This window comes from Rhamphochromis sp. 'chilingali', assembly GCF_963969265.1.
Source record: "Rhamphochromis sp. 'chilingali' genome assembly, chromosome: 2".
Lineage (NCBI taxonomy): Eukaryota > Metazoa > Chordata > Actinopteri > Cichliformes > Cichlidae > Rhamphochromis > Rhamphochromis sp. 'chilingali'.
The window spans coordinates 53,034,308-53,048,135 of record NC_137930.1 but is presented as its reverse complement, the minus strand read 5'-3'; the positions used below and the strand labels follow the sequence as shown (position 1 = coordinate 53,048,135).

General features: G+C 42.4%; 1 protein-coding gene across 3 annotated transcripts in view; it reads right to left on the bottom strand.

Annotated features, from left to right (window-relative positions):
• Positions 1-3,540: 3,540 nt before the first annotated feature.
• LOC308385437 (CUGBP Elav-like family member 2) overlaps positions 3,541-13,828 on the bottom strand; it is a 29,640-nt gene continuing 19,352 nt past the window's right edge. For 2 of the 3 annotated variants that reach the window (XM_080864314.1, XM_080864316.1), the window contains exons 5-13: positions 13,307-13,441; positions 12,302-12,381; positions 10,914-11,075; positions 8,910-8,973; positions 6,253-6,390; positions 5,544-5,672; positions 5,258-5,434; positions 4,964-5,110; positions 3,541-3,720 (exon numbers count right to left, since the gene is read on the bottom strand). In XM_080864314.1, coding sequence (XP_080720440.1) covers positions 3,593-3,720; positions 4,964-5,110; positions 5,258-5,434; positions 5,544-5,672; positions 6,253-6,390; positions 8,910-8,973; positions 10,914-11,075; positions 12,302-12,381; positions 13,307-13,441 — 1,160 coding nt within the window. In that variant the 3' untranslated portion in view covers positions 3,541-3,592. The remainder of the gene's footprint in view (positions 3,721-4,963; positions 5,111-5,257; positions 5,435-5,543; positions 5,673-6,252; positions 6,391-8,909; positions 8,974-10,913; positions 11,076-12,301; positions 12,382-13,306; positions 13,442-13,828) is intronic. The other variant, XM_080864315.1, reaches the window with a different exon arrangement.

The following is a 13,828-nucleotide window of genomic DNA, read 5'->3' as shown; positions in this document are numbered from 1 at the left end:
ACGTTTAACCTTCAAATGTATAGGGAAGTTTATTGTTTATCTACAAGGTTTTAAACCAACTGTTCAAATTGAGTACATCACAATACACATTTACCAATAACTCAACACAGTAAAGGCAAAGGGGAGACATTAGCAGGTGACAAGAGCTTTCATGACACTGGCATAAATAGACCCAAAAGAAAAAACAAACAAACCCAAAACAAAATAGAAAGGCGAACTGCAGCAATCTCTAAACCAAGGCCTAATAATGTGTAGGCAGTTTCTAGACGTATATATGGCACTTTGAATATTGTATTGCATTTGGATAGAAAACAAAACAAAAATACTGTAAAAAGCACATGCCCATATTAAAAGAGAAATCAGTGGTACCTTGGAAAAATTTGGGATTGTAACCACACATACACACGACATTCTGCAAAAGTGATTAGCTCCCACAATTGTGCTTAACATCTCCTTACAAAACTATAACACCCCCTCCCCCCGCACCGGTTCAAATTTGGTACCTTCCTTTTGTTTAGGAATATTTAAGTTTAGAGTAAAAGGGGAAAAATCCCAACTGAAAAGAAAGTCAAATGGTGGTTAACAGTGCATTTTGTGTGGTAATCCTGCGTCAGTGTCTAGTTTCCCCCCCCCACAAGCACACACACACACACACCAAAAAAAAAAAAAAAAAAAAAAAAAAAAAAGGAAAGAAAAGAAAAGAAAGAAACAAAGAGCCCTGAGCTGACAACTCTTTAGCGCCATCAGGTACGCAGTTTTAGGGAACCCTTTCTTTGGGGGAAGGGGAGGGTGAAGTGGTAGTTTTACCAGGGTCGTCACACAAAAATGCCACCCTGATAAAAAAGTGTAAACTTTCGTGCTGAGAAAAATGGAATGTTATTTGTAAACCAACACTACTGTGGTGGATTAAGTCGATTTAATGTGCTGTGTGACTTCTTGAGCATCACACAAGTGCATGTTTTTAAAAGAAAGAGGAAAGAAAAACAAAACGTGCAGAGACCCACAGGTTGCGTGTTGTGTCCGAGTTCTCTCCTCTTCAGGGGCTCCCACATTTGCAACCACGAAAGAGTGTTTGTGTGTGTTTGCATGTGTTGCAGCGTGTGTGTGTGTGTGTGTGTGTGTGTGTGTGTACAGACAAACTAGGTAATATTACAGCAAACAAAGTGGTGAGTTTAAAAAAAAAAAAAAAAAAAAGCACAAGAAATATTTGACACATGGGCACTTCAACAACAAAATCCAACAGAACAACATTGTCTGGCATCTGTATGATTAACAGACATTGTAAATCATCTCTCAACGAGGCATCCAAACAAAAGCAAAGTGAAAAATTCATTAATTAAATTAGCAAAGAGAAATTCACAGAAAGTTGACAAGATGTACGTACCATGGAAGTTTAGCAGGGATATTAAAAAAAAAAAAAAAAAAAAAAAAAAAAAAAAAAAAAAAAAGGGGGGGGGGAAGGCTCAAAATATGACCCTTAAAAAAAAAAAAAGGAAAAAAAGAATTTAAACCAGAAAACAAAATTACAATTAAAGCAGAGGAATTTTGAACTTTTTAATTTACTAGAAATGACCCTCAAATGGTCATGCTGATCAAACAGATTTTTAGTCCTCTTTAAAAATGTAGTACACTGAAGACCCTCCCGCCCCTGCCCCCCCTCCCTGCCCAAACACAGATGACATTACAACGTAATCTACAAAAAACCCAACGTTTGCCTGGGTTCTGTTAGTTAAACTTCTATAGATTCAATGGTATAAAATATAGTTAATCTAAGTGTGCATTTAAACCACAGATTGTCTATTTGTGAATCAGTTCTAAAAAAGTTGACTCATGTAGGTAGTCATTTCTCTCAACAGAGCAATGTACCTTTTATTGTGCCATCAATAGTTCAAAAACAAAAAACCCAAAAAGAAATCAAAGAAAAAGAAAAACACTGGATATTTTTATAAATGAATTTTTCTTTTTCTTTTTTAAATAGCCTTGGTGTAAGTCTTCACGCTGCCTGCAAAATGTAGAGATCATTACAGAGCACTGAGAGGGATTTTAATGGTCAGACTTTCAAAAGTGTTGGAAAGTGGTCTGTAGCATTTTTTTTTAAGAAGCCAACATATTGCTAATGGCACCAAATAGCACAACTGTGTGCCAATCCCTGTAATCAACTTTCAAGTGAGCTTTACTGAGAGAGGTAAAAAGAAAAAACATTTAAAAAAAAAAAAAAAAAAAGTCCCACAAAGCTAAATTAAAAGTAAGAAATCCCACAGGTTTTTTCTTTTTAAAACATTCGCAAAAAAACAAAAACAAAAAACAGGTCACTCAAATGAACTTAACCTAGGTAAAGTTTTCACATTGATTTTGCTTGACCTCTCTCCCACCCGTCACATTTCTATACAGAAAAAGCAAACGAAAACAAAAATGAATATACATGCAGAAAAATCAGGTTGAGCTAAGGTCAAGGTCAGTGGGTGGCCAGGTATTGGTCAGGCGAGCTTAGAGAGACATCACAGACAATGGTGGGATGATGTGGGCCAGGAGTTTGGCTTGTCTTTCAACATCATGAAGACATGCTAGGCTAATGATGAGCAAACAGGCATGGAGATTTGTTCTAAAAAGGAACAAAAACACAAAAGGAAGAGAGGAGAGAGAGAAAGAGAGAGGACAAAGAGGAGAGAAGAGAAAGTTAGGGGCACAGCACAAGAATCATTTAGCCATGAGGCACAAAAAAACAAAAATAATGCCAGTCACCACATATACAGTAAGGACAACAGGGGGGACGGGCAACCCCCCCTCCTCTCCCAACGCACAAAAAACAAAACAATAATACACAGATTTAAGGAAGTGACACCACCAGGACATATGGCAGAGACTCCAACATGCACAAACTGTATACTTGGCACCCAAAGAGATCCATCTAGAGCCAGTCCCTTGTGGGAGACTTGGAGGATGGATGGAATGACTGGAAGAGGTTGTTAATAAAGACGCAGAGAGGTAGCCTAGCTCAACATGGCTTAGATAATGAAAGATGACAGAGAGAGAAACAGAGGGGAGGGGGTAGAAGAGAGGTGTGGTGAAGACTGGAAAATCTAGCGTAGAAAAGAGTTTCACATTGACAATGATACGGATGAGACAAACTGCACGTAAACAGCCAAACACAGGCTAAAGCTCTGGGCTCGGGGGTCCTTGTGACCTAGCTTCAGAAACAACAACTGATCCTTAGTCAACCTGTCTAGCTTGACCTGAAGGCAATGAAATGGCATGGAAACATCTGATGCTCTCCACTAAATACAGTGACACAAAATACCTCCAGCGAACACTGACTCCAGTGATAGTCATAAATAATCATATACATTAAAATACTAAATCAGACTCAAATTACATGACAAAACCGCAGGAATGAAATACAGCAAAAATGTGGAAAGATCATTGCAAACATTTTTTTTTCTTTTTTAAGGAATAGGCCGAGTCTCCCTCCTGTGATGGGCTTCTGTCCCCTTGCCCCACTGAGTCTCTGCTGTGGTGACCTTGGCTGGAGGGTGAACTTACCCTAGCAGTGCTAGCTTTAGAGCTGGGGAGGGGGAAGGCCCCGGGGCTAGGATCAGTAGGGTTTGCTGTCGTTCTTGGAGCGTTTCAGCTGAACCTTCAGCCTCTTCATGCCAATCTGGAAACCATTCATGGCCTGGATGGCAGCTTGTGCAGACACAGGATTGTCATAGCTGACGAACCCTGAGAAAAAAGAAAAACTAAACTGAATACATTACAAAACAGCAACTTAATGCCAACATTTCATTTCCATATCACCAGGCTGACCATCACCCCCTCTCCTTGGCATCTGCCTTCCTGTAGCCAGACAGACTCCATCTTCACCATCATGGATTGCACATGGTGAATGTAGTTCTTTTTCTGCTCTAGAAATCCACTAAAAGTTTAAGAGCCACTAACCAGAACCTCCAGCAGGTGGAGTACTGGTTCACGTGCCTCTATATCAAACGGACAGCAGAGCAAAACAAGGACTGCAGTCACTACCTGCAGTTCACAACAGGAAAGCTGGAGCCCATCCACAGGATGAGGAAGTGACTGGAGAGGTTGCAATCTTTCCCTTTAAAAGCACAAACCATGAAATAACTACCAGAAAAATCTAATTTTAGCTAAACTGAGTGTTTAGTGAACCTTCTGACAAAATGTACAAAATAATTTCCATATCAAAGTTTAAATGTGAATCATATTTGCTGCATTGGGTGTTTTCGTAATTTATACCTCAAAAGTGTATTGTGTAATTTATTTTGGTTTTAAGGGGAAATTAAACAAGATGACTCATCAGTTTTACACATATTTGGACACCATGTGGCTGGACAGGCTGCAGAGGAAAGCCACATGGTGTTTTATTTTTCTCTCTGCCAGTTAATGTCAGAGAGAAGGGTCACAACTATAAATACTGCCTTGTGAATCTGAGATTTAGAGGGCAGGAAGAGCAGCATGTCCAACAGACTGCTGTCTCAAACCTGCTCTGACAGAGAGACTGACGACCTTCTGTCCCCAAGGCCATAAAACTATTCAGCTTCCCTCAACTACAGTCAGAGTTACCTTTATTCTAGCACTTTGATAGTGAACTGCGACTTAGCCATGTTAACGTAATGCACAAAAGCATGTGCATTATTACATACTCCTCTTCAATTTTTGCACCATTTTCACTCACTGCTTTAAATTTGCATTTGAGGTGGTGTTACATCACAATACTGGTGTACTGCTTGCACTCAGTAAAACACTAATGCAAATGATATTTAATACCACCTCCGGTCAGACATACATGCATGCATCTAATCCATTTACATAGAAAATACAAGTATCAACATGTTCATCTTTACAGAGCACTTACACTCCATTTAAACTTTAAATCTGCAGTGAAACAAAGCTGCTATGCCATTAACTGATGTAACCAGGGAAACGCCAGCAGTGTCACCACACTTACCAAAGCACTTGCTCAGATTGGTCTGTTTGTCAATGAAAACTTTGGCGGAGACCACATTTCCAAAAGGCATGAACATCTGCAGAAGATCCTGGTCCCCACACTCCTGGGGCAGGTGATAGATGAACAGGTTGGCGCCCTCTGGCCCTACTCCATTTGGTAAGAAATTCAGATACTCTAGTTAGACGTGAATTCAAATGCACACAAAACATTTACTGTAAACATAAAAGTTCATTGCATTTAGGAAGAAACTTCTGAAAATTCTTATTGAGTGATGTGTGCCAGGGATCTTCTCACCTTCCTTCTGACTGCCAGCCACACTCTGCTGAAGGAGAGACTGGCTGTAGAGGGCGGGCAGGGCAGACGCTGTGTACTGCTGCATCCCTGAGTAGGCCTGGGTTAGGGCATCCATAGAGCTGACTGCTGACCCGTTGGCCATGGAGGCTCCCAGACCCCCGTTCATGGCCCCCATACCTGTAAGAAGCAAAAGTTTAATAGTACCCATTGAGCATGGGGACCCAACATCAACATGCATCTTCCTTTTTTTGGCTTGTATCCAGTTTTTAAATAAGGAGATTCTCACCACTGACGCTGCTGGTGAGAGCGTTAAGGTTGTTGAGGCCCACAGAGGTCCCAGTGAGACCTTGCAGAGTCCCCAGAGATGCCAAGGGGTTCACGGCAGCGGCAGCACTGGACCCTGCTGTTGACCCAACTGTTGACAAATGACAAAAAAAAAGAAAAAAAAAAAGATATTCTTAAAACCTTACATCTGCCTCACATTGTTATGGTTATAGAGGAGGACATGGCAGAGATGAGGCAGTTAAAAATCTGTCTCACAGAGAGGAGCGGTCATTAGTAAAGCAGCCATATGTTAAACTTAGACAGATGGAGCCAATGTATATTTACACAGATTGAAGGGAAATGGGGGCTCTCATAAAATTTTTATATGTGGGTGATTAACTCCCATAAAGTAAATGAGGAATGGCTGAGGGCTGTTAGGCAAATAGTAGATGAGGGAGATTTGCAGAGGAGAAGTGGCCCGACTGTGGACATGCACTGTACACCTCAATCAGCGAGAGAGTGAATCTTTATACTTTAGTTAATATATTATACATGAATTAGTACACAAAGAGCAGAGGTGGCGACTCAAGCAATTACAGCCAGGCCATGCCAAAACACACCCCTAACAAAACTAACTAGTCATGATGCTGCCATGGGGCTCGACTCACAGAACTGTTGTATGTATTGTACAGGCAGCATTCAAAATTCATCTCATGTTTGTGTTTAATTACCTGGACTGGCAAGAGCTCCCAGGGCACCGCTGCTGGTAGACAGAGCGCTGGTGGAAGTTGGGCTGGCAGAACTCTGAGCTGCAGCTGCAGCGGCAGCTAATGTGGCCAGGTTCTGCAGCTGAAGTGGATTCACACCCGCTGAGAGTACAAAGACACGCGAATTATCAAAGACTGAATTTTTCTGCATACAGCATAAATTTGAAAGCAGTCATGGAAGAAATACATAGATTTTAAAAGCAAAAGAACAAACAATGAATTTTTAAAGTTTAAAATAGGATGTGCTGCCATTCATTTAAAAGCTTTCCTCTATATTAAACTGCTTGGATATTGGGAAATTTACCATCACCAAATCACATTCTCAGATCTCAGAGAATGCAAGATGGACACGGCTGTAAAACCTCATATTTTTCTTCCATTTACCATTTTGGAGATTTAAACCCAGGATGGCTCTGACTTAGTGACAAATGTCATCCTCATACAGTGGCTACTTGTCAATTACAGGGTAGGGCCACATTAAAAAAAAAAAAAAAACAACAAAACGCCTTGCTTTTTGAATGCTGGCACAATAAATTGACAAGAGAAGTCGCCCCCCACTGGTCATGAGGGAGAGTGCAAATTCAAGCCACTTAAACCTGGATCGGGAAGCTATTTTAACATTTTAAATACAGTATATTACTTTAGCATGACCAACAAAAGAAGCAGACTTGATCTATCAAATCCATCTAATATGAATTCCAACTTGAAGATTTATCATTCGTTTTAGCACCCCATCTGTAGTTTTCAAGCTCTTCACATTGGCTTTTAATATGACCAAGGCAGAGGGATGAGCAGTTTGTCTTCAAGCAGCCGGAATAGGCTAAAAATAGCATTATTGGTAATTAGCGTGCCACTGATCTGAAAAGAGTAATGTAATTTAAGGTACTTAAAAGCATGTGGGCGAAGCGCAGCGAGACAGAGGGCTGGTGACATGAGCAGCACAGCTTGTAGGGGTGGGCGATAGAAACGATATAAATTTGGCCAACAATAGAGATTTTGACTATATCGCTCTATCACGATTGCGCATGTTGATGTCATCAAGCTGCGCCTGTTTTGGTTGAAAGCATCGCAGCGGCTACAACCATTATCATCTGCACGTCATAGACACCTCACCTCCACTACTGGAACTTCAACATTATGCACTCCATACTGTATAGTAATGCCACTGTTTTGCACATGTCTCAACTCTGTATATTTTTATATATTTTATTTATTGACTATTTAATTTGTAAAATATGTGTATTCACACACACACACACACACACACACACGTAGAAAAACATTTAGTATATACATCCAGAATTTTTTTTTTTTTTGCATATACTATTATATATTGTACATATATTTATTAGCTTCAGATTTAGCCATTCGTATACTTTGCCTGTTTATGTTATTGTATTTTGCACAACTCTGTTGCTTGTGAAGCTCGCACACAAGAATTTCACTCGCATGTGCTGTACCAATGTACCTGCACATGTGATATGACAATAAAAAAGTGATTTGAGTGATTTGATTCAAATTATGCCCGGCGACAGTCATAGCAAAGAGATGAAGCACTTTTGAAATATGGGGAAAGCCAAAAACTGCGCTTCCTCCACTTCCATAACATTGATTCATTAATGTTGAATTCTCTCGCAGCTGTTCTATTCCCATGTTGTTGCAGTATATTAATAACTAACCTTGTATTGTGGATGAATAATCTTAATTGTTCTCCTGACTGAAGTTTGGCCCCTGTATAGCATCCCGCTATGCGATTGCATTTGTCTCTAACCACCAGAATCCCTCACGTTAACTTTTATCGAGTGGAAAAAAAGTTGGCGTTCATCCTCCAGCTTCACTGTGCTAATGTTATGCTAACATAGCTGTGTCGCTAGCAATCACATAGCACAACATTATATACCAGGTAGTCCAACTTCAGTAACCCTGCAAACGCCACTCCTGTTTAGTTTTCTGTCTTCATTTATGTTGGAAATGGTAGCAGAGCTGTACGTTTTAATTAGTTTAAAAAAAATCTCTCAGTCAGAACATGGCATGTCATGTTTACGTGGAAACTAGCGAGCTAACTTCCTGCTAACTTCTAACTCTGTTAAAATTAATAAATTCTGTTTTCATGGATGCCTGATGTTAAACTTAATTGTTACACCCGATAAAGCAGCAACGCTGATGATTTAATTAAAGATGAAAGAATTTAGACCGTTTTTAACTCAATGTTCGTTTGACTTTGGGACCTGAAGGGATGGAGTTTTGGACCCAGATTACGCCGCAAAGCTCCTCACTACGGCAGCCATAATGCTCTGACAATCCATCAAGCCGTGCAGCTTGCCAAAGTTGTACTAAAACATTTTTTAACATAACGCCAAAATCGGTTCGAGGTGAGTAAGCACAACCAGAATTCATACATAAGGCACACTCTCGATTTTTGAGAAAATTAAAGGATTTTAAGTGTGCCTTATACTGTGGAAAATACGTTATACAGAAGAATAGAATATCGTGATATATATCTCGTTACCGCACGTGCTTCAAATTATATCGCGATATGAATTTTAGGCCATATCGCCCAGCCCTAACAGCTTGTTCTTTTTGCATTCCTACGACTCGTAAACTGATCTTCTGAAACTCACCTCCTAGCCTTTGAATACCATTGAGACTGCCTTGGTTACTGAGAGAAGTGGCCTGCTGGAGCAGCTGTCAAGATATGAAAGAAAACAAAAGTCAAATCTAGAAAACAAAATTAGATCAGACATGATAATTAATATTATTTTTTCCTAACATTATTAAATCCTCTTTAAATTTGGGGACTAAACTATTCATCCATCCATCCATCTTCATCCGCTTTATCCGAGGCCGGGTCGCGGGGGCAGCAGCCCAAGCAAAGAGGCCCAGACCTCCCTCTCCCCAGCCACCTCCTCCAGCTTATCCGGGGGAATACCAAGGCGTTCCCAGGCCAGCCGAGAGATATAATCTCTCCAGTGTGTCCTGGGTCTGCCCCGGGGCCTCCTCCCGGTGGGACATGCCTGGAACACCTCACCCAGGAGGCGCCCGGGGGGCATCCTTGTCAGATGCCCGAACCACCTCAGCTGGCTCCTTTCGATGTGGAGCAGCAGCTGCTCTACTCTGAGCCCCTCCCGGATGGCCGAACTTCTCACCCTATCTCTAAGGGAGAGGCCAGCCACCCTTCGGAGGAAGCTCATTTCTGCCGCTTGTATCCGCGATCTCGTTCTTTCGGTCACTACCCACAGCTCGTGGCCATAGGTGAGGGTAGGGACGTAGATCGACCGGTAAATTGAGAGCTTCGCTTTTACACTCGGCTCCCTCTTCACCACGACGGACCGGTGCAGCGTCTGCATTACTGCAGCCGCAGCCCCAATCCGTCTGTCGATCTCCGGCTCCCTTCTCCCATCACTTGCGAACAAGACCCCGAGATACTTGAACTCCTCCACTTGGGGCAGGAACTCATCCCCGACCCGGAGTGGCCACTCCACCCTTTTCCGGCTGAGAACCATGGCCTCAGATTTGGAGGTGCTGATCCTCATTCCCGCTGCTTCACACTCGGCTGCGAACCGTTCCAGTGCGAGCTGGAGGCCCTCACCCGATGAAGCCAACAGAACCACATCATCCGCAAAAATCAGAGATGAGATTCTGAGGCCACCAAAGCGAAAGCCCTCCGCCACTTGGCTGCGCCTAGAAATCCTGTCCATAAAAATTATGAACAGAACCGGAGACAAAGGGCAGCCCTGGCGGAGCCCATCACCCACCGGGAACGAGTCCAACTTATTGCCGGCAATACGAACCAAGCTCTTGCAAGGGTTGTATAGGGATCGAATGGCCCGTAGCAAACTATTCACTGTTTGTCTAACCTGTGGAAAATTATCTGATGCACAGGAACAACTCGGGACCAAGATTTATACTCCATGTCATTATTTTGACAATGTTAGCAAGAGGCAACACATTTTGACCAGAAGGCAAAAAGTTATGTGAGGTTTAAATTAAATAAACGGCACGACAGCTTTTACAGCTTCATGCAACAGGCTCAATGTCTCATTTTTGTCCCAGAAACCTAAAACGCCTCAGCTGTTGCCATCTAAGTCACATGTTCTTTGGCTCTGAATTAGAGAAGGCATGTGCAAGTCACATGTCAGTGTCCTTTAGCCAGAAAACAGTTCGAGGAGGAAGATTATTCTACTCTGAGCCAAGTTTCAGTTTGTACTTTTGGTCAAAGTATTGTGCAATATTCAGCTTACACAATGACCTAATACATTTTCAGCTTGCAACAGATTATTTTATTACTTAGAACAATATGGTTGGATATGTCATACACAAAATGGCAGCTGTGTTTCCAGCTAGAACAGTCATTACCAAAACTTAACCCAAAAAAAAAAAAAAAAAAAAAAAAAAAAAAGGATCACCTGACCTTAATATCCTAACACAGGAACACATTCATAAAGCTTGGTGATAAAATTCTTACATGCACGCTCACGCACCCACTCACGGGATAGATTGATAATTATCAGGTGGTTCAGTGCTCTCTACCAAGTGTATTCTGTACACTCAATATATTTAAACAGATAAACTATAAAGGTTTTAGTACATTAAGGCTAATCTGTGTGTTCTTTAATAAAACTCACAGCCAGGTACTGCGGTGAAAGAGTCCCCAGCCCAGCCAGGTTTCCCCAGGTGGAGGCGCTGTTGAGCTGCTGAATCTGCTGTACTAGCTGCTGCTGCAGGCGTCGCTGCTCCTTATCTCTCTGTGTGTCAGCAAACTTCACCACCAGAGGTGAGGAACAGCCCTGGAGCGGTGAAGAGTTAAGAGATGTTAGACCGGTTCAAAAGCACACCAAGTTTATTTACCCATGCAAGGACAGTCACTGCATAGGGATTTTTTTGAATTCGTTTTTTTTTTTTTTTTTAAAGGGGGGAGTGGGGTGGGTTTGGTTCCTCTATGCCTCAAGATAGTTGTATGCCTGTTGCATTCATATCAAAGCTAAAAGAGAGGACATGTGCCATGCATAGCTAAACCAGGCCACATTCCAAATAAATAAAAGCACAGGACAATGGTGCAGACGGTGAATCATTTAAGCACGTTAAAGAGTTTAATCGAGTCCACAAATAGGCAGACAACAGATGGACAACATTAACAATAAATAACATTCAAACAGGGATATGTCAGACATTAAGAAAAATGCATTACAATACGGAGACTCTCGCAAACAGACAGTCACATGTTCAGACAGACGCATGGACAAGGCATGCGGTGCAAAAGTATTTTAAGAGTTGAGAGCCAGATGGGGACCAGGCTGGTTAGGGAAAATGGCTTCTGCACCAGCAGCAACTCCCACAGCAGCTGAGAATCGGGGAGTACGTGATTGTGGGGGCAGAATAGGTGGCACTGCTACTGCCCCCCCCCCCCCCCAGAGTTTAATCTGGTAGGAGGAGTGTTATGTTTGGTTGGACTCCTAATTAGACTTGGTCTGATGCTTCACTGGGGAGCCTCTGACCTGCTAGCTGTCAAATTACCACTGCTCTACTTCCACAAAGACTCCATTGGCTATATGAGTACACAGACCCACTTTTTAAGAAGTCTAAAAGGGGAGCTGTTTCAGTCTAATTTTTTTTCCTGATAACCTATATTTGATAGTGTGGATTCTTTTCCCCTGTAGTCCAAAATACAGACTAATATAATGGCACACTAATGGGTAGGCTCTGTTATCAGAATCAATAAGTGAAATGCATTTAGTTCAGCCCAAAATAAAAGATGACAGCACTTTTTGTGTCCTGTTAGTTCTGAACTCAGCAGCTATGTAAAAGGCAATGTTTCGAGTTTTATTCAATTATTCTGCAGATGACAATGTAATTTTGTAATTAGCAAGAGTGGTTTTGGAAATGACTCATGCTTTGTGATGAATGGATGCCATCTGCTTGGACAGGTTCCTCATCTTTCAACACAAGGGGGCAGCAAAATGTATGGGGAAGGGGGGGGAGGGAAATGAGAAATAGGTGCTAAGGGGTACAGTACCTCCATAGTTTGAGAGTGATGCATGGTTTTGATTGCATTCTGTGCCATTGCCCTGGTAGCAAATGTGACAAACGCACAGCCTGTAGGGGGGAAACAATAGGAGAGGGGGAGGGGGGGAGGGACAAGAAGAAACAAAAACAAGACAAAAGGTTTGGACAACTCGTTATGAACCCCAAAAAAAGACATTACAGTACAGAGAATGGCAACTCCCAAGCACACAGAACCACCCTCACTGGTTAGCACATGAAGAAAGAACAACAAGGAGAACAGTAACACGTGTCAGATGAGCGGTGATCGACAGATTAAATTGCCACCCAGAGAGGCTCGACTACGTGATGTCATGGTGAGACAGTCAACGTGATTATATACACAGAAAATGCACACATAAATACACACTGAAGGGCTTTGATTTACTAAAATATGCAAGGCCTGCAAACATCAAAGGCTAATAGGGCCCGTTTCAAATTGTAGGAACACTGCGTACGTATACTAGAAAAAGAGCAGAAATTCATAGCTAGCTGTGTCTTCTGTGGGATTTAATCGTATATAAGCATCGACGCTAGAGCCTCGTGCTGCCTGCTATCTGAGGCTTTATTCAGCAGAGTGCTATGTAGGAGATGCGATGACAGGCTAATTCCAGCCTTTGTAGAGTGTGATGAAGGAGGCGGTAAAGGAGGAGCTGAGCTGAGCCGCCTGCCAGCTGAGCCTACGAACACCGGCAGCCAGCGGTTGCCTAGGCGACGGGCCATTGTGGCGGACAGCAAGTGCAGTGGCCCTTCACTGCGAGTTGTGGAGGCAGAGTGTCACAGTAATGGGAGGATACACTATGTGGACAGAAAAAGTGCCACTGGAGGTGAATAGCACTTGATCTGAGGGTGCCGGGGTTGCAATGAAGAATCAGGGAGGGGCCCTGTATAAATACTTGATGAGAATATGTACTCTGGTGTGCTGAACATGGCGGATGCGCGGTGCTGAACATCATGTCCACACCGAAGGCACGCTTACCTCTGCTCTGACCATCCGGTCCCCGAAGTATTCGGCACTCTTCGATCTGTCCGAAAGACGAGAACATCATTCTGACCTCGTTCTCACCGTATTTCTTTGAAACCATGCCGACAAACAGTTTTCTGTCTTCTACCGCTGCAGGAAGACGAAAACAGGAAGGCTATTTAGTGAGACCCAAACAATTATGGCGCTGTGAAAGCAGCACTTACATCAGGTGCGAAAATCTTGCACCCCTCTCTTTCTTGTTCAAGCAAGCGCTCTCTCTTTGTCATGCTGCCACATTTTCTGCCTCTCACTCAGAGTGCCAGCCTTTTGCACAAATCTCTGCGACTTGCCGCTTTGTTTTCCTTCTGTCTACTTCTCTAGACACAGAAGTATATCATCCTGTACCAGCTCTGCTCTTAAACCACTGCACTATATAGATGCTGTGTACTGCTGTCAATTTTACCCTTTTCAAATCTCACACCCCATTTGCCTTTACCTAATCCTTCTCCTTACAGGTTTTCCTCAACATCTCCATCT